Source organism: Zootoca vivipara, chromosome 16 (genome assembly GCF_965207765.1).
Source record: "Zootoca vivipara chromosome 16, rZooViv2.hap1.1, whole genome shotgun sequence".
Lineage (NCBI taxonomy): Eukaryota > Metazoa > Chordata > Lepidosauria > Squamata > Lacertidae > Zootoca > Zootoca vivipara.
This window is the reverse complement of record NC_142599.1, coordinates 6,705,273-6,729,966: the sequence shown is the minus strand read 5'-3', so window position 1 is coordinate 6,729,966 and position 24,694 is coordinate 6,705,273. Positions and strand designations below refer to the sequence as shown.

The following is a 24,694-nucleotide window of genomic DNA, read 5'->3' as shown; positions in this document are numbered from 1 at the left end:
GTTTTCTTCTTCTCTCTCTCCCTGTTGGCTCAAAGAAAAGAAAATACAAGATGTTTTGTCCCATTTGAGGCTTTATACAACGGCTTGCCTTACCATACTCCTGATAAGAGAAACATACAAGGTTTCTTAAAAACCAAGAGGCGTACCCAGCTGCCTAAACAATCGACCCAGCAAGTGGCTGCTGGAAAAAACAGCGGTTTGAGAGCCCTAGCTTCTCTCTGAATGACTCAGAATAAGGCAGAACAGTGTGAATGTGTGTGTGCGGGACAGGTTGTGCTTATATGTGCTCCGCTGATGTACGCAGGAGGAGGGAATGAAGCCCCTGTGTGAAATGGTTGCCGCCTGTAGTGGAAGATTTGTGCATTAGTAGTGACAAATACCAAATGGTATGGGAGGCCAACCCATCACCTTCAACAGGGTTTTTTGAAGTTCGTTGGGCATCCAGGAGCAAGGCTGGAACCAGGTATCCTGGCGCATAAAGAAAAAGAATAGAAAGCAGAGTTGCTGCCACTTACAGTAGGCAATACTGCGATGGATTGACCAGCCGGTAGGCCTTGGGGTAAAGTTAGCTTCCAGCAGAAGATTCAGTGGAAGCTCTGAAGGTGATCAGGAATGATCCACACTTATACACACTTGTACAGATTTAGAGGCACTTAAGAACATCAGAATAGGCTGCTGGATCAGGCCAATGGCCCATCTGGTGCAGCAACCTATTCTCCCCTCCTGCAATTTCCAACAACTGGCATTTGGGAACTTACCTCCAGCTGTGGAGGTGGAGCAGAGCCATCGTGGCCATTGATAGGCCTCTCCTTCTCAATGACTTTGTCTAATCCTCTTCTGAAGCCACCCAGGCTGGTGGCCATCACTGCCTCGTGGGGGAGCGAGATCCAGAGTTCTCCATGAGCTGCATGAAGAAGTCGTTTCTTTTCTCTGTCCTGAATCTTCCAACATTCAGATTCTTTGATGTCCACAAGTTCTAGTGCAGGGGTGGCCAACTCCCAAGAGACATATCTACTCGCAGAGTTAAAGGCTGGCAGTGATCTACCCCCTTTTGGGCGGTTCAGGTCAAAGTTGCAAAGTTGTTGAACTTTTTTGTAGGAAAGGGGAAGGCCCATTTTGTTGAGCTTTTTTTAGGGAGAAGGAAAGCCCTGCTTTTTTGGGGTGCAGGACAATAATGTTGAGCTTTTTTTAGTGGAACCAAACTTTTTGAGCTTCTTTGGAGGGAGCCAGTGATCTACCACAGACGTCCAGTGATCTACCGGTAGAGCACGATCTACCTGTTGGACATCCCTGTTCTAGTGTTATGACTCAGGGAGGATAACATCTTCTCTATCCACTTTCTCCATGCCATTCATCTAAATATATAAAAATGTAAAAACGGCATGTGGGTGTGTTTCCACTTTCTACTGAAACCGCTTGACCAATAGCGTTCAAATTTGCACACAACGTCCCATGCTACCGTGAGATTATTCTTATAAAAAGTTTGCTAAGACAGATGTCACACCTACGCCAAAGTAGGTAACCCCCCCAAAAAAAACCTGTTACAGAACACTCAACTCGCCCAAAAAGTGCATGCTGGGAAAAGAACCAGGTTACAAACCAGCGTCCTCTAGTGGCGGCTACACTGGTACTGCACCTATAAAACCTCTCAACAGCACCTTGGCTCTTGTTTACATACTAGGCCAAAGCCTTTACAGACTAGGCTGAATGGAGGTACTGACCCACCTGGGTGGGGGTTGGGGGGAGGAGAGGACAGGATAGGTCAGGACACGGTGGGATCAGGGGTGGGGGGGAGAAGGGGGTGTGATACGTCATGGGTCGGGACAGAGAGGGGGGAATCACAGGGATAAGCCGGGGTTGGGGGGGAGGGCCTGGGATACGTCATGGATCGGCACAGGGTGGGGGAAATCACAGGGATGAGCCATAGCAATGCGTGGCAGGGCCAGCTAGTAATTAAATAAAGACTGTTGGTGGCCGACTCCAAGGCTCCTGCTTGCACTTCTTAAAGAACTGCATAGTTAAATTGCACTTGGATCAAACAGCCCTTCAGAGATGTATCTGCTATGTCACGGGTCTTCAACGCAGGTTGGGACCAACCGGGGGGTCGAGAGGCCATCCCAGGTAGGTTGCGGCAAGCGGTTGCTGCCACGTTGGACTCTGTGAATCACCATTTCAGGATTAACAATATACCTTATTATTACCATTAGGTATAAATCAAATGTGAGCACGTAAAAGTGGGTGCCACAGTACACATTGGGAGCCAGAGGTGGGTCTTCAGTCTGAAACAGTTGAAGTCCGCTGTCCTATGTAACGTAAGACACATGCCACAGCAGTTTTTTGGGGGGTTATTGTAGGTTTGGATAGGGAACCTGTGTTCCTCAATGCAACAACCATAACCCCTGACCGGTGGCCATGCTACCCGGGTCTTCTGGAAGTTAGAGTCCAGCAACATACCCATCTTCTTGCTCAAGAAATAAAACTCTCCCGTTTTAGTTCATCCTTTTCAGCAGCGTTCCAAAACCATGTTGCTTTTCTAAAGGAAGCTATCCCAGGTCTGATGCATCCCAGGTCTTCCTTGTCTGGGTTTTCTCTTCTTCAGAAGCTGTACAACCCTTGAACCTGATGGCAGGGGTTACAACGCCTCTCTGTTCCTGTTTTCTGTTCCCTTTGAACCACCCTGAGCCTTTCATTCCTCCTTAAAGAAACAGGCCCTTTCATCTCCCTTCTAACATTTCAAAGTGTTCACTGAACATCTACAAAAGTGAGAGGAGGGCACCTCGCTGAGAATTCTACCTTGGACCATGTCGGTTGTTTTATGTTCTGGGGTTTTCAAGCTTCCGAAAGACTCCCCACCCCCCCACCCCCGGCAGTACCAAAATAAGCTTTTTGATCAATTTCTCATAAGATTTCCCTCTACTTCTAAAACTTAGGTCCTTCCATTACATGGTGGGGGAAAGTCATACTTGTGGCAGATTGCTGTGACCATTGTAGGTGCTGCAAACTGGGAGTTCTTGAGAGGTTTGACACACTTATGAAAGAAAGAACATGAGAAAAGCTGGCTGAATCAGGCCAGTGGCCCATCCAGGCCAGAATCCTCGTCTTAAACACATCAGAGCACACACATTTCCCCCAGCAATTAAGATCTTTTAAGCTTAAAGGCCCAAAGAGTCTCCAACAGGTTGTTGGGTTGTTGTTTTTTTAAAGAGAATGAACTTGAAAACAAACAAAGGATCATTCAAGGTTCTACGTCCAAATGAACTTAATTCATGGCAATAACAGGAACTGCTTTCGGGTGACGTTCAGAGATTGCTGAACTAATTCAGTGAGCTTCATTTAATCCAAACTAATTCATTCCAGTACCGACTACATTGCCACCATGCAGAAGTCTAAGGTTGTTGTTGTTTAGTCGTTTAGTCGTGTCCGACTCTTCGTGACCCCATGGACCATAGCACGCCAGGCACTCCTGTCTTGCACTGCCTCCTGCAGTTTGGTCAAACTCATGTTCGTAGCTTCGAGAACACTGTCCAACCATCTCGTCCTCTGTCGTCCCCTTCTCCTAGTGCCCTCCATCTTTCCCAACATCAGGGTCTTTTCCAATGATTCTTCTCTTCTCATGAGGTGGCCAAAGTATTGGAGCCTCAGCTTCACGATCTGTCCTTCCAGTGAGCACTCAGGGCTGATTTCCTTCAGAATAGATAGGTTTGATCTTCTTGCAGTCCATGGGGCTCTCAAGAGTCTCCTCCAGCACCATAATTCAAAAGCATCCATTCTTCGGCGATCAGCCTTCTTTATGGTCCAGCTCTCACTTCCTTACATCACTACTGGGGAAACCATAGTTTTAACTATACGGACCTTTGTAGGCAAGGTGATGTCTCTGTTTTTTAAGATGCTGTCTAGGTTTGTCATTGCTTTTCTCCCAAGAAGCAGGCATCTTTTAATTTTGTGACTGCTGTCACCATCTGCAGTGATCAAGGAGCCCAAGAAAGTAAAATCTCTCACTGCCTCCATTTCTTCCCCTTCTATTTGCCAGGAGGTGATGGGACCAGTGGCCATGATCTTGGTTTTTTTTGATGTTGAGCTTCAGACCAAGGTGTCTATACCTGCATGCAAACCCCTGCCTCTCTCAACCCCTCATCCAGGTGAGCAAGAGGCACCATGGCCTGAGCTGGGTCTCCAGGACTAGAAAGAAAAACATGGAGGGCTGGATTGAGCTCCCGGCCCCCACGTTGCCCACTCCTGGGTCTACACTGACTACCAATGTCTCTCCAGGGTTTCATACAGGGTGACTGTTACAACACTACCTGGAGATGACTGGTATGCAAAGCAGGTACTCTACCTGCCAGGTAACAGAAAAGCCAGGTGAATCTGATGATCCTGCATTTCATCTGTAAGTAATTTAGAAGGCCCACATGCCCTCAGACATCTCTGGGTTTATTTTTGCTGTATGCGGTGCCATTAGAGGTAATATATGCACATTTAGGATCTCCCCACCCCACCCCACCCCCAGTGCCCCTTTCTCTACTCTTCTGTTGCCGGTTCCTTTAATCACACAAAACAGCCAGATTCGGGATCCAGTCATCACCCAGGCAGAGCTCCCCAGCGACAAATCATCCAGCCTCTGAAAATTATCCATTTTTATTCTTTTCGTTCCCAGACACGCGCTATGATTTACTGGGAACGAAATAACCTCACAATGCTCAATTTAAGAATTGGACACTGCTTCTGAATAATGACACACATTTGCCGCCGTGATAAAGCAATTGAGCACTCGCAGTTCATTCGTAATGGAAAGGAGGCTGCACACTCTGTGAGCTGGGATTGATGAGCGGGCTGCTAAAATGTTTTTCCTTTAAACTTCCCCAGAGTGAAATACTGAAAATCGCCCCCCGCAACCCGAGCCAATCCTTTGCTGATGGCAAGAGAATCATTCGCTAGTTCGTTGTCGTTTCAGGTGAGGAGGCTTTCCTGAAATAAACCAGTATTTCAGCCTTCGTTTTGTGAGCTGCCGTTAATGCTCCGCTTTTTTCCATGAAGAAACTCAAGGTGGCATCCCCAGCAGTTTCACACCGACACTGACCAGATCTAGACAGCTGCACCATCCCTGTCCTCCCGGCCACCCCCTGGGGAACTACAATCCAATGCCTGGATCTGACCTGCTAAAATTCTGTGTGCTTGAGCTCAACGTAAAGGACAACAACAAAAACCATGTAGGACCCCTACATTGTGGTACGGAAACTTGTTAACCGACAAGGTGGAGCAAGCTTGTCTTCTCCTGCTCTGGAGGGGAGGACAAGAACCAATGGCTTCAAGGTCCAAGAAAGGAGATTCCAACTAAACACCAGGAAGAACTTTCTGACAGTAAGAGCTATTCGATAGTGGAATGGACTCCCTTGGTGTGGGACGGAACACTGGGGCAGACAAGTCACAATAGTTCCTAGAGTGTCCACTAAGAGGAACTCACTTGGAGGGACACCTGACTAAGCTCAGTTCCTGTTCCTCCAGATATGCAGATGAGATGGATTAGCTGGCAGACAAAAGCCCCTAGCCAGCAGCCATTCTCTCTCTTAGCCATTTCTCCTTCAATGGGAACACATCTCCAGAGAATCTCCAGTTAGGATGGTTCTCCCTCTCGGCCTGCTGCCAAGAGAGAGACCAGATGGAGCCTCACTTTACTAAGAAGACCCCAGATGTATATATTTGTAACTTTTCTACGTAAGCCTGCCTTTCTGAGATTACGCTGTTAACTCAGGATGTCATGTGAGTAAACTCTATCTTATTTTAATACTACTGTGTTGTGTATTTCTTTTAAGAGGGAAAAAGGGGATTTGCCAGGAAGTATAATATTGAAGTATAATATTGTTGCAGAGGTTCTAACAAACCTAACACTCACGCTTTGCTGCGCACAAAAGGGGAATGTCACTCTGCTGATATTGGAAGCTTGCTAACACAAGCAAGGATAGGATCTATCTAATAATATATCCTAATCCACATCCCTAACATTCCCACACTTGGGAGATGGTGGAATTCATTCATTGGGGTGATTAAGGCAGAGGTTAGATGGCCACCTGTCTTGGATGCTTTGCAGGGGGTTGGACTACAGGACCCTTGGGGTTCACAAGTATAAAAACCAGGGACACAAGCATCATAAGATAAATCATCCAAATTAAAAGGCACCCTAAAACAATCTCATTAAATTAACAAGGTAATTAAAGCAGGAGAGTCGGGGGAGAGATTAAAAGGGTCATCTTTTTGGTCATGCTGGCTGGGAGGGGTCATGAGAGTTGGAGCCCTACAACATCTGGAGGTCCCCATTTCTGCCCTAAACAATTTAGATTCGCATTATACGAGCACTGTGCTCAGCTACAAAATTTATTATTTTTATACGGCTTAGTTTTATTGGAATGAAATGTTTTGGCTTTAATGTTTTATGTATGTACATTAGATGCCTCGGGAGGGCTTCAGGGAAGCAGAGAGAAAAAATTTTTGGGGGGGGGAGGAAATATGATTACTTTAATAAAAAGATGCAGCCAACTTGTCAAAGCTAAGTTAGTTAGTGCCTGGATTGTGCCTTAATATAATTTCCCCTCCAGAAGCAGGAGAAGAGCTGTAGCTCAGCGGGAGAGCGTTTCTGCTTTGTACGAAGAAGGTCGCAGGTTCAATCTCCAGGCAGCACTGAGAAAAATTCCAGCCTGAAACCCTGCAGAACCTGTGCTAGTCTACCATAGACCAGGGCTGAGGAACCTGTGCCCTTAGGAGTTGTAATTGTTAGATTACAACTCCTTTCATCTGTGATCATGGGCCAGGGCCCCTGGGGAAGATGGGAGTTGGAGTCCAACAGCATCACTGGTGCAGAACATCCTAAGCGAGATGGACCAGTGGTCTAACTCACTATAAGGGAGCGCCCCATGTTCCCACCTGGAAACTCTCATATGTGCCACCTCTATGGAAGAAAAGTTGGGAGATCTCTGTGGCTGCACTTATATTATGGAACTCATTTCTCTATATGGCAAAAAGTAGGGCATATTCACTGGGGTGTGTGTGTGTGTGCATAGAAGTAAATGTGGCCACTTGTACTGGGGCACACAAACAGGTAAAAAGGTAAAGGTAAAGGACCCCTGACAGGTAAGTCCAGTCACGAATGACTCTGGGGTTGTGGTGCTCATTTCGCTTTACTGGCCGAGGGAGCCGACGTTTGTCCGCAGTTTTCCCAGGTCATGTGGCCAGCATGACTAAGCCGCTTCTGGCGAAACCAGAGCAGCGCATGGAAACGCCATTTGCCTTCCCGCTGCAGTGATACCTATTTATCTACTTGCACTGGCATGCTTTCAAACTGCTAGGTTGGCAGGAGCTGGGACCGAGCAACGGGAGCTCACCCCGTCGCGGGGATTCGAACCGCCGACCTTCCGATCGGCAAGCCCTAGGCTCAGTGGTTTAGACCACAGCGCCACCCGCGTCCCACACAAACAGGACACGTGCACAAATCTCCCTGCCCACCCCAACATTGTGTCTACTTTCTGCCCCTACTACTAAAGTTAGCTCAGCCTCCAGAGAGAGTCTCATAGCATAGACTTTAAATCGAGGGTAGCCCACACAGAGCCCTGCAAATGTTGTTGGGACTCCACCCCTATTGTCCACCATCCAGGGAAGACCTGGGATAGCATAAGACTCTTAATCTCTGTGTTGTGGGGTTGAGCCCCACGTAGCACCAAACATTCCTACACTGCAGGAGGTCAGACTAGATGACCCTCTTGGTCCCTTTGAACTCGACAATTCTATGATTCTAAGGCCACAACCGGCTGTGAGAGCTAAGGCTGATGGGAGTTCTAAGCCCAACAACATGTAGAGGGCACCATGTTGACTACCGCTGCAATGAATGACTGAAACATGGACCAAGCAAGCCCTATTGATTCATTCTGACGCATCGCCTCTCTGCCCCCTCAAAAATCATTATTTCATCTAGGTCTTCTTGGAAAGGTTGCGTGGAGATTATTCAAACTAGTGAGTGAACTCCCTTCAGTTTGCAGACACATACATTTCAGGAAGGATTTTATCTATTTATGGCTTTTAAAAAGCTACAGCATTTCTATTTTTTACAGAAATCACTGGATGAAAAACTGGCACCAGCTCATGCTCCCTCCCTCGCTCCCTCCCGACACTATTTTCACTGTGGTTAGAGGGAGAAAAATCAATTTCCGCCATTGCTAGTTGGAACTGTCGCAGACTCAGAAGAGACAGCCTCTGTTTAGCTTTCAATTCAGGCTCTCTCAAAAGGAGCCTTGTTTTACGCTACTTAAATGAAGGTTATGGACATTAATTATGAAAACCCGGGATGAAAAGAAGAAGGGAATTTTAACTAGGGGCCTGAAAAGATCCATTCAGAAAGAAGTTTTCAATTTGCTTCGCCAATTTAGCTGGCCTACACAGGGGTGACAGCAAAGTTTAGAGCCATTCGAGTCGCCCATGAACCACACTGGGATTGGAAACCCTGTTTCCTGTCCAGAACTTTGCACAACCGGCTCTAACCCCGTCACCATCTGTGCATTCAAGGATGTGGCACCTGTACTGGATGTGGAAGAGAAGTGGGAGACACCAGCTGGGGAACCCCCAAGGGGAGAAGGCACAGACCGGGTGTTGGTGGTGGGGCGACAATGAGTGGGAGCAGACTGGGGGCAGGAGGTGTCGGAAGCTGAAGAGGGAACAGTTTAGTGAGCAGGAAGAGGCTGTGGCAGAAGCGGAGGCTGGAGAGTAGGGATGCCAAGAGGCAGAGATTAGAAGAAACACAAACCCCTGCATTGCAAAATGTGACAATCTACAAAAATGCAAATATAAACACACTGGCTAATAACTGTTAGTAAATATATAATCGGTATAATGTCATTCAAAATATACGAATAAGCCACTTCAAAACAATATATATATCACACAACACATCTCACAAAATATACAAGTAACTACAAGTTGTTATATGTATCAGATTCAAACAAAGATTCAAACAACCAATGAATAGCGAGGAACGCCAAATCGTCTCTCAAAGGAAGACGTCTCACAAAAGTCTCAAAGGAAGACTGATCCACTAGTACAGGCATCCCCAAATTTCGGCCCTCCAGATGTTTTGGCCTACAACTCCCATGATCCCTAGCTAACAGGACCAGTGGTCAGGGATTATGGGAATTGTAGTCCGAAACATCTGGAGGGCGAAAGTTTGGGGATGCCTGCACTAGTATGATCTTCACTAGTATGTATATTTCACAGGGTTCTGTCTTGGGCCCAGTCTTATTCAACATCTTTATCAATGACTTGGATGATGGGCTTGAGGACATCCTGAGCAAGTTTGCAGATGACACCAAATTGGGAGGGGTGACTAATACCCCAGAAGACTTCAAAATGACCTTAACAGATTAGAGAACTGGACCAAAGCAAACAAGATGAATTTTAACAAGGAGAAATGTAAAGTACAACACTTGGGCAAAAAAAGAAAGAAAGGCACAAATACAGGATGGGTGACACCTGGCTTGAGAGCAGTACATGTGAAAAGGATCTAGGAGTCTTGGTAGACCACAAACTTGACATGAGTCAATAGTGTGATGCAGCAGCTAAAAAAGCCAATGCAATTCTGGGCTGCATCAATAGGGGTATAGCATCTAGATCAAGGGAAGTAATAGTACCACTGTATTCTGCTCTGGTCAGACCTCACCTGGAGTACTGTGTCCAGTTCTGGGCACCACAGTTCAAGAAGGATACTGACAAGCTGGAACGTGTCCAGAGCAGGGCAACCAAAATGGTCAAAGGCCTAGAAACGATGCCTTATGAGGAATGGCTTAGGGAGCTGGGTATGTTTAGCCTGGAGAAGAGGAGGTTAAGGGGTGATATGATAGCCATGTTCAAATATATAAAAGGATGTCATGCAGAAGAGGGTGAAAGGTTGTTTTCTGCTGCTCCAGAGAAACGGACACGGAGCAATGGATTCAAGCCACAAGAAAGAAGATTCCACCTAAACATTAGGAAGAACTTCCTGACAGTAAGAGCCGTTTGACAGTGGAATTTGCTGCCAAGGAGTGTGGTGGAGTCTCCTTCCTTGAAGGTCTTTAAGCGGAGGCTTGACAGCCATCTGTCAGGAACCCTTTGATGGTGTTTCCTGCTTGGCAGGGGGTTGGACTGGATGGCCCTTGTGGTCTCTATGATAATTATTCGCTGATGAAAACTTCATTCTGAAACAGTTGAACTATTCTGGATGCACTGTCCTTTTGAGACTTTTGTGAGACGTCTTCCTTTGAGAGACGGTTTGGCATTCCTCGCTATTCATCGGTTGTTTGAATCTTTGTTTGACTCGGATACATATAACAATGTGCAGTTACTTGTATACTTTGTGAGATGTGTTGATATATTGTTTTGAAGTGGCTTATTCGTATATTTTGAATGACATCATACCAATTATACATTTACTAACAGTATTAGCCAGCATTTTGCATTTGCATTTTTGTAAAGAGGTAGAGATCAGGCAGGCTGCTGAAGAAGGCGGGGGGTGTGTGTCTCTCTCTCCTGCTGCAACCAGCTCCCCTCCCCACTGGTCTCTGAGAACCCAAAGAGGGATGAAGAGGATGGAGAAGAGACAGACAAAGCGTCAGAGTCTCAGATTGCTTGGGAAGGACTTGGGGGACGAGGAGACTTAAGAGTGGTGGGAAGGAGGGACCTTCATTCCTTACAGCTGCAAGATCTATTGGGAAGAGTTGCTGTGCTCACTAGGCCTGAGCTGTTTCGTTTTTCGAATAAAAATAAAATTTCGCTGACACCTTGTGAATCATTGCTGACCTGCTCCCGGCACTTGCCCTGATACAAGGACAGAGCGAGGAGACTTTGCCTTCTTGTTACCTTCAGACTGCAGAAATCTCTTCCAGTTGAAAGAAGCGTTGCAGGTGGTCACAATTCCTGATAATAATAAATTAAAAACAAAACAAAAACAAGCAGTCGTGCATTAAATGGTTCATGGAAGTAATCAATGGCAGGCAAGCTTCATCCATGTTAGCGGCATTCCTCCTCCCTTCCAGAAACTATTCAATGTGCTGGGGCTTGTATATAAGAGTTGCGGAACCCGTACCCCTCCAGAGCCTGTTGGACTCCCAACTCCCATCAGCCCTAGCTAACATGGCCAACGGTCAAGGATGATGGCAGCTGCAATCCAGCCGCACTCGGAAGAAGCCATGCTGGCTACCCTTGCCATAGCTACTTTCCCAAATGCGTGAAGGTGGAGATTTCATTGCCACTAAAATCAGAAATGCTACTCCAGCCATTGACAGAGGCATCCTTTAACACCTCCTCTCTTTAGGACACCTTTTATGTGAGCGGCTATTACAGCATCCCCTGGCCTGGACATCCTTTGGAAGCAGAGCTCAGGGGTGGGGAATGCTTTTCAGCCAGAGGGCTGAAACAAACTTTCACCTTTATACAAGGGGCTAGTTTCTACAGTGGAACCTCAACTTGCATACACCTCCTCTCGTGGACGTTCCACGTTGCGTCTGCGGCAAACCCGGAAGTAAACACCAGGTTTGCCATGATTTGCGCATGTGCGGCAGTGCCTGCCGCTGTCTGTGCATGCGCAGAAGTACCAAGTAAATTGGCAAAAATGTATAAATCAAAATCAAATAAGTGTTGGAAATGTAAAGAGAAAGAAGGTTCTTTTTATCAAATGTGGTGGTCTTGTAGCAAGGTTAAAGCTTACTGGGAAATGATGTATAATGAATTGAAAAAGATGTTTCAAAGAACATTTGTAAAACAAAAACAAAAACCTAGAATCTTTCCTTTTGGGAATTATATGGACAGAACTACTCAAACTGTACACCAATTTATTCATGTACGTTACTACAGTGGGAAGAATGTTACTCGCCCAAAAATGGAAAGAAGAATGGATACAAAAACTTATGGAATACACAGAAATGGTGAAACTCACTGGAAAAATAAGAAATCAAGATAACAAACTTTTAATAAAAGAATGGAAATGGTTTATTGAATATTTACAAACAAACTGTAAACAGATAAGGACATTGGTGGATTATTGTAATAACCTGCAGTTTCATAAGAGTATATATTTAAAGTAGATGAATAAATGATCAAATTAAGTTAATTTGGATATGCAGAAAATAGTAAAAATAAATGTAAGGAACTGCAGAAAGAGGGGGAAAGAGGTCAAGTTTTGAAAAGTTAAAATGACTGTAAAATTATTGAAATGTATAAACCTGGAAATCATAAATAATATACATATATATACATAACTAAGAAGAAGATGGCCATGATTCATAAACCCCACCCATGATTCCGTTTTTCTCTGCAGAAATAGGAAACTGAGAACACTTACCTTGAGCCTGAACATATATTTTACTCCTGGCACGAGGCTTAAAAACAGAGGCATGAAGGGAAAGCAAGTTAATTTAACTGAGCGATGCAAAGGTGAGAAAATATTTACAGTACACATATACATACACACGAAATGGTTGTGTTTCAGAAACCACTCTCCCTAAAACACCTGCATAAGGAGATTAAGATTAAGCACTTTAAAATGGTTGCTTTCTTTACCCCCCCCCCCCCGCAATAGAGATGCTGGCTTCCTGCTCAGAGCATTTTTCAATTGTCAATGTGATGACATCAGATATTGTTAGGAGCATGGCCTTTTCCAGAGTGGCCCCGAGGCTGTGGTGGAGGTTGTTCCGAAGGACTTTTGCTATTTTTCTTATATTTTCCCCACCCATCCTCCAAACATCTGGTGGCTACTTTTAAGAATGTGGGACTACGTTCTACCAAAACAGCAAGAGATCATTTTCATTGGTGATATTTTTCGTATTTTACGGTTGCACATTGATACAATATGTGAACGGCCTGGGGGAGGATTTCACTCTTGAAAGGTGCTATAGATCTTTTGTTTTTAAAGTTAAAAAATTGTGATGGTTTTACCCTTAAAGATGAGGTATAAAATATTCCAATAAAATATAAAGAATAAGCCAACTGGACCTCCAAAACTGTAGCTCGCCATTGGCTTCAGAATGTTGACAATGAAAACTTTGCAGGGGTCACCAGCCTGATGCCCATGGAAATGTGCCCCACAGAGGCCTTCCCTCCACCCAGAGGGTGTCCACCCCCCCCACCCCCCGTGCTAAAATAAGTCTTGAAAGAAGAATTCTGCTGCGGCCAACAAAATAAGTCGAAATGGCTGCTTGGTTGTGTTGTGTATGTGTGTAGAGCGACCAAGACGGCTCCTCTGATTTGCAAATGTGCACACCGGTTAGAAAGGTTTATTGACCCCCTGTATGTGCATCCCAAAGAAGAGAATTTCAAACGGGATTGGCTCTTACTAGAAAGGAGCACCAGAGCGAGGTCAGGAGCAGGTGAGAACGGGAAGCTTGAAAAAGAACTTTACTCGATATTTATGGTCTCCATCAACCAATTTTGAAATTTGACACAGTTACCATGGGCGTACCCAGGATCAAAACTAGGGGGGGGGCAAGGGGAGGGGCCAAGGCACGGAAGGGGAGGGGCCACAAAGTGGGCGGGAATGGCGAACTCGCGCTCCGCCGGGCTGTGCCCCTCCCTAGAAGCAGGGCTGGTGGGCGGAGGCGGAGCCCAGCCCAGCGGAACGCGAGTTCAGCGTTCCCGCCCGCCGCGCCACGCTCCCTGGTTCCCCGCCGCGCTTGGCCTTGCCAGAGGGTGCGACGGGGAGCTGGAGGGAGGGCGCAGCGCGGCGGGCGGGAACGGCGAACTCGCGCTCCGCCGGGCTGTGCCCCTCCCTAAAAGCAGGGCTGGTGGGCGGAGGCGGAGCCCAGCCCAGCGGAGCGAGAGTTCGGCGTTCCCGCCCACCGCGCCACGCTCCCTGGTTCCCCGCCGCGCTTGGCCTTGCCTGAGGGCGCGCCGGGGAGCTGGAGGGAGGGTGCGGCGCGGCGGGAATGGCGAACTCGTGCTCCGCCGGGCTGTGCTCCGCCTCTGCCCACCAGCCCTGCTTCTAGAGTAGGGCAGCTGCCCTAACTTGCCCCGTGGTGGGTACGCCCTTGACAGTTACCAGCCTAGCTCAAAAGCAGCCCTTAAAAAATAAATGCTAACATACCAGCAACATTTCATAGCATAAAATAGCAAGTGTCTGTTGCACAGAGATAGATGGTGTGTGTATGTGTGTGTGGATCCTCTTGGAAGGAGTGGGAGGTGGGGAATAAAACAAGAAGGAATAATGAAGGTTGCAGTTTGATGGGGAGAGGACGGTTGCCAACAAAGGAAGGCGTAATTTGTGTTGAAGGCAGAGAATCATAGAAAAAGAGTGTACTTATCTGGAGTAGGGTTTTTTGACTGTATCAAAATAAATTAAAGCCCTGTCTGTCATTGCTATCAAATACTGTATTTATATGGAAAGCAAATCTGCCTTCTCTAGAGCTCTCTAAACCAAATCCCTCTTCATGTCAGACATGTTTTAGTCACTGCATACAAAAGCCAGTGGACCAGTCAAGAGGCAACCCTAAACCTCAGTTTGATGTTGCGTTCCTGAAGAGCCATATGAGCCTCAGACATGCGTCCTTCCTCTTCTCCACCCCCCCCCCCAAACCTGGCCCCCACTGCACCACAATTTATGGGCACTCAGAAACACGTTGCTGTTATGCCAGAACCCCAGGCAAGGTATCATCACCCTGGCTTGCTCTAGGTGGCTCATGGGCTCCCTTCCAAGTCTCCAGTTCTACGATTCCAAGTCTACATGGACAGCTCTAGATGGACCTGTGGTCTTCATGGTATTGCTTTGCTTCCAGCAACCAGCAGCAACCATTTTCTCCACCAGGAGCCGCCCATCCATCTGACCAGCATGGCCAACGCCCAAGAATGATGGGAGTTGTAGTCCAGCAACAGCTGAGGGCCACAGAGTCCCCACAAACCCACATTTTAGGGCAACGCTCTGCAGATACGACTGGAAACGCCAGAATTACATACCCAATACACTGCAGCTGCTTCCTTCATTGACTCTGTGAAGGACACTGCAAACCTAGAGGCATAGAGAACAAAGGGAGGTCAAATCAGGACCCAATGTTTTAGACCAGAGCTGTCCAAACTGTTTGTCATGACACGTTGGTGTGTCGGCTGCAGTGTGTAGTTGTGTTGCGCGAACACTTCCCACGCTCCTCCCAAGGCTGGAAAGGAGTTAGTTTGACCTCTGGTTTGCTAGTAAAACTGAATTACTGTGTCATGAAATGATGCATATCTAAAAAGTGTTAGATTTAGGTAGGTATCCGTGTTGGTCTGCCGTAGTCTAAAAAGTGTGTCACTCACCAACATGAGTTTGGAAAGCTCTGTTTTAGACACTCACACTTGTACACAGACTTCTCTTTTGCCTTCCCCGTTCTTTCATATGTTCTTTACCTTCTGCTGGCATTCTCCGTTGACCCTTCTCTTTCTATTTTGCTTGTGCTTTGCATAAGGGCAGGGCAAGGGCCCTAGCTCAGGGACAAAGAACCTGCCTTGCATGCAGGAAGTCCTATGTTCTTTTCCCAATGGCATCTGCAGCTGGGGCTGGGAAAGATTTCCTGCTGGAAACCCTGCCAGTCTGTGCAGGCAATTCTGAGCAAAATGGGCAAATTCAGTATAAGACAGCTTCTTCCTCTGTTCGTATAAGGTTTGCCTATTGTTTTGAAATAAGCAGAGGCTGTTTGGCCTCAGGCTCTTCTCAGGAGGTTAATTGTCACACTAGACGGCCTATGCTGAAGCCCGACGGCTTTAAAGTTGATCAAAAACTTAGCCAAAGACATGGACTTCCGCTCAAACACCTTGCTCCAATTTCTTTTCAGTGCAAATTGTATTTCCCATCTTTCACGTTCTTGAGTGGGAGGGAAACTGTGGCTCATGGCCTGCCCAGTGATAAGACTGCAAAATTAAAAAATATGCCCTCAAGGAGAATCACCAACATTTAAGAAGAGTTTGATTAAAATAAAATAAAATAAAATGGAACAATGGCATGCTCTTTTATGAAGCTGAATGAGCTTCTGCTCCCACCTCCCCACCCTTACAGAATTTGGTGGATTATGTAGCAGGTAAATCACACAGTTCTGCCAGTTAGTTTGTACTGGCACCCCATGCTCAGTTACTGAAAAGGAAAGGGTCATGTCTCACTGGTAGAATATATGCTCTACGTGCAGAAGGTCCCAGGTTTAATCCCCGGCATCTCCAGACAGACTCATCTTGTGAAAGCCTAGAGAGTTGCTGCCAGTCTGTGTAGAAATAGGGCTCAGTCTGGTAACTGCTGAAGCAACTTCAGAGCTCTGCTCTCCTCCAGCTGTGGTTCCCAACCTTTTCAGTACGGTGGCCCAGAAGTCCAAATTTACTAGGTATGGCGAACCATCAATTTATTGTCACACAAATTCTGGACTTTAGGTCTTCAGCAGCCATTGGTTTCATAGGTTTTTACTGCATTTGCCTGCTTTATAACCATTACTCGAGGCACCCACGCATAAATTTACTTAACGCCTCCATTAATGTGGAATTTGTTGAAATACCTACAGTTCTTGCAACATTATCCACCTTTTTTTTAATGGGAATTTAAGAACACCAATCATGGGATTGTGGGACGTCGCTTCATAAGCTATAAAAATTTATTCCAAAAACATACAGTTATACTAGCAGTGTTAAGATATAATGACTATGAATATTTTTAATAGTTAGCATTCATGAAAGAAGCCCATTTGGGGAAGTATCACTGGGGTGGCAGAATACAAAAGAGGAGCTTGCTGGATCAGGCCAGTGGCTCATCTAGTTTCCTGGTCTCACAGTGGCCAACTGGATGACTGTGGGAATTGGGAAATGAGCAAGCTGGATTCAGCACATGAACACTATCTCCTCCTGTGGCTTTCAGCAATGGGTATTTAGAAGCATTGCTGTCTCCAAGTGTGGAGGTACCACATACCCATCAAGAAGTAACAGCCATCAATGGGCCTCTCCTCCATGAATAGGTCTAATCCTCTTTTAAAGCCATTCAAGTTGATGGTCATCGCTGCTTCCTGGGGGAGCCCGTTCCAGAGTTTAGCCATGTGCCCCATGAAGAAGGACTTCCTTTTACCTGTCCTAAATCTTCCAAAATTCAGTACACATTTTGCTGACAAGTAGGTCAACGCAGGGGTTAGACCAAGGTTCAGCAACCTTTTTCAGCCATGGGCCGGTCTACTGTCCCTCAGACTATGTGGTGGGCTGGACTATATTTTGAAAAAAAAATATGAATGAATTCCTATGCCGCACAAATAACCCAGACATGCATTTTAAATAAAAGCACACATTCCACTCATGCAAAAACACCAGGCAGGCCCCACAAATAACCCAGAGATGCATTTTAAATAAAAGGACACATTCTACTCATGTCAAAACACGCTGATTCCCGGACTGTCCGTGGGCCAGACTGAGAAGGCGATTGGGCCGCATCCAGCCCCCGGGCCTTAGGTTGCCTACCCCTGGGTTAGACGGTTGTCAGATATACTCTCAAAATCATTACGGATACATAGCCTGCTACAGCATTTTGTCCTCACAGCAGCTGAAAACCCCGTCTTGCAAAGATATGTGCTACCAAATAGCAGCACAGACATTGTTTCATCAGCAAACTCAGGATACCCTGTGTTAATGGGCTAATTTTAGCAGCACGAAGTCAAAATTCAGAAAACCTTGCTTTAAAAAAATGTATCCTTGAACATCCTATCACATGATAGGAGCGGCATCACTCAAATCCCACTGTTTCTTCAGCTGCAAAGCAGTGGACAGATTTGGGTTAAGCAAACCTCAAATCCCCCTTGGCTTAAATATTAATTAAACCTGGCACCAGATCGGGTGATGGTTCGTCACAAGGGGCTCGTACAGGGAGCTGTTTGTAGTGAGTATTCCGGCTTGCATCTGATGCGCAGGCTACCCAAAACAATGCTCAGTATGACCACCTTGTGATGAACTATTGCTGGGTTTGGCGTCAGAGAATGGTTCCCTAGCGCTAAAACGCCCAGCCTCTTTGGTGCTTGGCTCTAGGTCACAGCACTCTAGGGTTTCAGGTAAGACTCTTTCCCAGCCTACCTGAGCATGTTGTTGGGGGCTGAACATGGGCCTTCTGCATGCCCAACAGAAGCTCAACCATTGAGTTACACCCTTTTCTGTGGTTTTGCTTTTAGCCGGAGCTTGGCGCGTGCACCAGTTGAAATCTTGCTCAAGACCAGTACTTGCCGCACAATATCCAGTTGGCAAACCTTGGGGTTCCAACGACAAACAACGCAGATCCCTCAAGAATGAAGCCTATCCAATGCTGCATAAAAGCAGCCAAGGATACAAGGCTTCAAACAAGGTAAAAAAAAGACATTCATTTTCTCTTGCCATTTCCAGGGGGCTATATCCATTTCAAACTGTCATTTCCTCCCTCTATTTCCCTCTCACTTTGCTCTGCTGCTGCTGCCAGCGTCAAAATTTAGGCGGTAAATTTAGGCTGAGGGAGGGAAGACGCTATGTAAACAACAACATCCTCATAATCAAGAAATATGAATAAGATATCTGAGATGGGGTGGAGGGCGAAGCAGCAGCAACATAGACTGGCTGGATTACTACCCAAGGATCCTCTTTTGCCTAAGAATCTGGCTCTTTCCTCTACCTGGCTTCCTCCAGCACTCTCCCCATCACTTTGGCCTTCTCGTCACACTTGGCATCTTCATTGATGTCGGTTCCACCAAAGATGATTCCAAAAGGAATCCCGCTGCCTGCAAAAAGCCCAGAGGTGCAAGGGTTAATTTGATTAAATTTAATTGAGACGTCTTCTTCTTCTTCTTCTTCTTCTTCTTCTTCTTCTTCTTCTTCTTCTTCTTCTTCTTCTTCTTCCGGTCTTCCTACACTGCCTCTGCAATGGCCGCCTAATGGTTAAATTATATTTTAAGCCCAATGTCAAATACAGTACATGTTACAAGTCTGGACTCCCTATCAGAATTTTACATTCTGATAATGAAGGAAAAATTCCACTAAAAATAAAAAAAGATGCTGTGTTTGGCACATGTCCTTCCAATATCTCTTTTATGGCAGGTAAGTTTTGGCAACCATGCAAAAAGCACCCCATGGCTTGCCAACCCAGCAGCCACGGGTGCCACGGCACCCAGAAAGGCCTTCATTGGTGTCCCCCAGATGCCGAGCTTTCACTTTAAAAAAGGGGGTCTCTAGTAGGGTGGGTCATAAAAAAACTTTTTTTGGAAAATTGTGAACTAATAAACATAAATTTTAGATTTTATGTAGAGCAACAATAGTTGCATACTATTATTTTCTGCAATATTTATTTAATTAAGATAAAACATGTTGATAATTTACATGAAAAACCAATGATTTTGAACAAATTATATGGAACAATTAAGCATGTTTATTAGTTCACAATTTAACATACTGAGAATAAATGAGTCAAATTCCTATGTTTTCATCACTCGTAGTGAGGTAAAATTTCAATCTGTAGCAGCAGGGTCAAAATATTAACCGATTTTTCCCAAATTTGAAATTTGACTATGTTTATACCATACACCTGATATAAGATCAAGGGAGGAAACATTTTCCCCCAAAAAGTTTTTTATGACCCACCCTAGTATCTAGCCCTCTTAGAAAGTAATGAAACAAAATGTGCAGGTACCTTTCTAAGAGATTTCTATGAAATGAGCCAGCCTGATTACTCCTGCCTTTCAGTGCTTTTAGCGAATGAGTTGTTGTTGTTTTTGTTATTCAATATATTTATATCCCACCTTTCTCCCTAGCTGGGATTCAAGGTGGCTTACAATGTTTAAAAGTAGCACTCTTAAAAACGAAGTCATAAAAACAAAAACAAAAACTAGTTTAAAACAATAGTTAAAATTCATCACTATATGGAAGTTTTTAATGTTTGATGTCTTACTGTGTTTTAATTTGTTGGAAGTTCCCCAGAGTGGCTAGGGTAACCCAGTCAGATGGGCGGCAAATGGGTAAATGATTATCATCATCAAAACACATTTAGAACCAGCAATTAGAATGCCATTTGCCCTGACAGAAGCCAGTGCTCAGCACTGTCTGCCAATCAACCAATGAGCTAAAGTCGGAGCGGAAAGTATGTGTAAAATCTCCATGCAAATCTCCATGTGCAACTCAAAAGTAAGCCCTACCAGTTTCAACAGGGCTTCCTCTTTAGTAAGCGTGTGTGGGATTGCAGTCAGAGTCAAGCAAGGTTCTCTAGCTGCTGATAGATTCCCTACTCTCACCATCCAAAACTCAAAAGCTGCATATCCTCAGATCTGGTCCCTCTGCCCCCCCCCCCCCCCCCCGCCAATTAAAGCAAAATGAGCCACAGCAAGGGACAACACCACTCTTTTCTTGCAACTGATAAAGATGGCAAGGCAATAAGCTTTACATTCTTTTAAGCTCTGGAAGGTGGGGAAACAAATACAATTAAGTGGCCAGTTTTACACCTCATTAAGCTAACAAATAGCAATGGGATGGTTGCTAATTAGTAACACGGCTGCTTTTAAATTCTGGATAAATGCCTGTTAAAAATAAATCAGAAGGAGGACATGTGATATATGTTCTAGCTGACCCAGGCTTACCCAATTATTGTATGGTTTCCCCACCCAGTAGGAGGCATCCTATATCACAGAGTTCATTTATTATATTTATATACCTCACCTTTTCTCAAAGGAGCTCAAGATGGCACACGCTCTTCACCCCTCTCTATTTTATTCTTACAAGAACCCTGCGAGGGAGATTAGACTGAGAGAATGTGAATGGCCCCCGAGGTTGCCCAGTGGAGCTTCAAGGCCAAGTGGGGATTCGAACCCTGGTCTCCCATGCCCTAGTCCACCACTCTAGCTGCAATGCCACACAGTTATCACAGTTCATCCTCATACTTTATAACTCTACTAATGGGTAGTGCCTGGGGCTACCAAGGAATTTGTGGAAACCATAAAACATTGCAATTTAAAAATGCATAGACTGATTTGTGAGTTCGGACCCGTTACACCAAATATTGGGAGATGTCACGCCAAAGTCGCATCTTGATTCAAAATGGCTTCCAGTGTCCAAATGTTGACAAAGACTGCCACGTCCACCTCAAGAAATCTCACGATGAGTTTAGCAACAACATACTGAGGTGGCTAAGCCTGTGCCAAAAAAATAATAATGGGTGCCATCACACCAAAGTCATGTTTTGGTCCACCCTCTTGATTCAAAATGGCGTCTGCCACCATAGTGAAGTTTGCTTTCCCCATCTTGGGACCCCTCATGCCAACTTTGGTAGCTGAAACTATGTCCACAAATGGAGAGTCACCCCAAAGCAATGTTTTGATCCACCATCTTGATTCAAAATGGCAGTCGGTATCCAAATGTTGATGACAAACAACACTAGCCGGATTGATGGGGTCTGTCACACAAGAACATTTGGAGGCCACAAGGTTGGGGAAGGATGGGCTAGGAGACAATTTCTACCAGGTAGAAATATGCAAAAGTTTGTAGGAAGATTTTGCTTTTTCCCAAATGGGAAAACAATGGCAGCAACACCTGAAATACAAACAAAACCAGAAAGCCCAGTACCTTGCAGAAGTCTGCCTGCTTTATAAAGATGAATGCCCAGAGCTGCCTCGAAGTTCTCAGAGGAGATGAGGTTTGAAACTGCCAACGGGGATTTGCAGGAAGAGATATCCACGAGGGTACATGAGTGACCAGCAGCTTCTAGATGATCCCTACAAGCACAGAAGAAAATGGAATAAGATCGGAGTTTAACATTACATATCTTCTAGAAACTTTACACAGTGTCAAACAGCACAGACAAGCTGTTTCTCTCCATCTCAGTAACTTTGGGTGGAATCCAGTGTGGTATAGTGGATAGAAAAGTCTCCTGGAACTACTAGAAACTACAGCTTGCTAAGGTTGCTTAGAACAGTAGCTCTGTGAAGGGCAAACTATAGGGGGATCTGTGTGCTTTAAATGCCTGGCGTGCATACAATACTGTAAAGGTAAAGGGGCCCCTGACCATCAGGTCCAGTCGTGTCCGACTCTGGGGTTGCAGCGCTCATCTCGCTCTATAGGCCGAGGGAGCCGGCGTTTGTCCGCAGACAGCTTCTGGGTCATGTGGCGAACCAGAGCAGCGCACGGAAACGCCGTTTACCTTCCCACCGGAGCGGTCTTGCACTTTGATGTGCTTTCGAACTGCTAGGTGGGCAGGAACTGGGACCGAGCAACGGGAGCTCACCCCGTTGCAGGGATTCGAACCGCTGACCTTCTGATCAGCAAACCCTAGACTCTGTGGTTTAACCCACAGCGCCACCTGTATTGTACAATACACACAAATACTGTACACACACACACACACTCCATAGATCAGCTGCTACTTGATTACAAAACTATAAAATGTTACAGAGTGAAACTCAATGTGTGTGTAGATGCAGAGAAGCAAACAGCATATGTGTGTAATATAAAAGGATGCAAAAATCTACACTGTTTTTCTGACAGTAAGAGGTCTTTGCCAGTGGAATGGTCCCATGAGTGGTAGACTCTCCTTCCTTGGAGGTTTTTAAGCAGAGGCTGGATGTCCACCTGCCATGAATGCTTTAGTTGTGACATCTGCTTGCCTCTACTGCAAGCGTGCAAAACGTTGAAGACTTACACTCAGGGTGGGGGTGGGGGTGGGTCTGCGTGGAGATGCAAAAGCCAACAGCTTCGCCTGACGGATCTCTGCCTGCAAAAGACACTGCAAGTCTGCCGGAAAATTTGTTTATTGTAAATGCTGCAACCCTCAAATACAACATAAATGTATGTAGCAACCCTAATTCACCTAACGAACTCCTGCCTGCTCGTTATTAGGGGAACTCCGGTGCTTCGAGCCCCTCCACGAGACGCGGGAAGCACTTACTGGATCCTCCTCGCGGTGGTGCCGTTCCCGGTCTGGGCTCGCAGAGCCCCCAACATGAGCAACCGCATGGCCCTGGCTGAGCACAGCTGTCTCCCTTGCCCTACTTCCGGCCACGTCCCTTTCGCCTTCGTTCCCTCGTGTTGGATACCGGAAACTTGCTGCCGGCTCTTCTAGGCATCTCACGCGGCAATCCTTTCTTCTGAGCTCTATGATAATCAGCGAGGCGTTTGTAGCGGCCTCCCACAGGGAGGAAACAAGATTCAGTACATTCCGTTCCGCTTCCATCTTTCAAAAGGTGAATTGGGGTTGGCGGTGTTGGGCAGAGTTATAAAAAAGAAAAGAGAGAGGGGACGCTTTATGGGTTTGCATTATGAACCATATGGGGAAATAAGCAAGGTGCCAGATCTCTAAAGAGCAGTTCTGCGGAAACTTTGGCCCTTCAGAGGTTTTTCTTAATTAATTTATTTTATTTTATTATTTGTTATTGTGGTTAAAACAAAATAAATTTTTTTTAAAAAATCCTTCCAGTAGCACCTTAGAGACCAACTAAGTTTGTCATAGGTATGAGCTTTCGTGTGCATGCATACTTCTTCAAGTTCAGATACACTGAAACAGAAGTTATTGTGGTTAATATTGTTTTATAGATTATGAATGCTGTGGTGCTTTATGAATCTATAACATGACTTTTGCTGAAATTGTGCTCTTTAGCTTATTTTTTACCTGTTTTGTTAATAGTGTTTTACTGTACATTGTAACTGTTTTACTGATGATTTGTTAATTATTCTGCATGATTTATGTTTCCACTTCATTTTATTTCACTTTTAATTTGTATACCGCCTTACTAGATTACCATGCACAAGGCAGTTTACAAGCTGAAGAAACCACAATATATACAAATATCACACACCTTATAAGAATCTTTATTGTTGTTTAGTTGTGGCCGACTCTTCGTGTCTTCTATAAGAATCTTATCCAATACAAATGTCAATAATATAAATTTGAAATAGACATGTTATATTGTGGTGTTATTGTTTATTGTTTGTAAGCTGTTTTGTGATTCATGTGTATCAAGAGGTATAGAAATATAGCAGGGGTTGCCAACTCCCAAGAGACTGCGATCTACTTACAGAGTTAAAAACTGCCAGTGATCTCCCCCCTTTCTTGAGGTTCAGGTCAAAGTTGTTGAGCTTTTTTAGGGAGGGGGAAAGCCCCGTTTTTTGGGTGTGCAGGACAAAAAGTTGAACTTTTTTTAGGGGAGCCAAAGTTATTGAGCTTCTTTGGGGGGAGCCAGTGATCTACCAGTGATCTACCACAAATGTCCAGTGATCTACTGGTAGATCACGATCTACATGTTGGACATGCCTGAAATATAGTAAATCAAATCAAATCAGCCCCAGGAAGCATGGCCAGAGCTGATGGAAGTTGTAGTTCAGCAACACCATGAGGGCTACAGGTTCCCTTCCCCTCATTTAACCAACCACGAAATAGTATTTGAATAGAAAACCGGGTGAACAGGTAACCAGTCAAAAAGCGCTCAGAGTAGCCAGCCAGACGTGTTTGGCAAGCCGGCAAGGTACCGTAGGTGTAAACTCAGGAGCAGCCTCCCGCTATTTTTCAATAGCAACTGGCGTTTTCTTACAAATGTACGTCCTCGCACCTGAGAGTTCAGAATAATTACCTGCTCTAGGTTTTGCTTTCCCAAATGTATCCTGGTATGCACGTTAATTTATAAGTCACAATTTACAAAAGTAAATAAATGAGTACTTAAAAAACAAACCGACTCCCTTGGTTCACTTCCAATAAAAAGCGTGACTAGGCTAT

At 45.4% G+C, this 24,694-nt stretch overlaps 1 protein-coding gene across 9 annotated transcripts in view; it reads right to left on the bottom strand.

Moving 5' to 3' along the window:
• Positions 1-23,022, bottom strand: part of GLT1D1 (glycosyltransferase 1 domain containing 1) — a 63,557-nt gene extending 40,535 nt beyond the window's left edge. For 5 of the 9 annotated variants that reach the window (XR_015947498.1, XM_088659747.1, XM_088659742.1 and 2 more), the window contains exons 1-6: positions 22,874-23,022; positions 21,556-21,704; positions 18,623-18,728; positions 14,953-15,004; positions 12,350-12,386; positions 10,810-10,926 (exon numbers count right to left, since the gene is read on the bottom strand). Coding sequence is in view for 8 of the 9 variants with exons in the window: in XM_088659747.1 (XP_088515873.1) it covers positions 10,810-10,926; positions 12,350-12,386; positions 14,953-15,004; positions 18,623-18,728; positions 21,556-21,704; positions 22,874-22,941 (529 nt within the window). In the remaining variant the exon portion in view is untranslated. The remainder of the gene's footprint in view (positions 1-10,809; positions 10,927-12,349; positions 12,387-14,952; positions 15,005-18,622; positions 18,729-21,555; positions 21,705-22,873) is intronic. The other 4 variants (XM_035098453.3, XM_088659744.1, XM_088659745.1 and 1 more) reach the window with 1 other exon arrangement.
• Between the last annotated feature and the right edge of the window lie 1,672 nt (positions 23,023-24,694).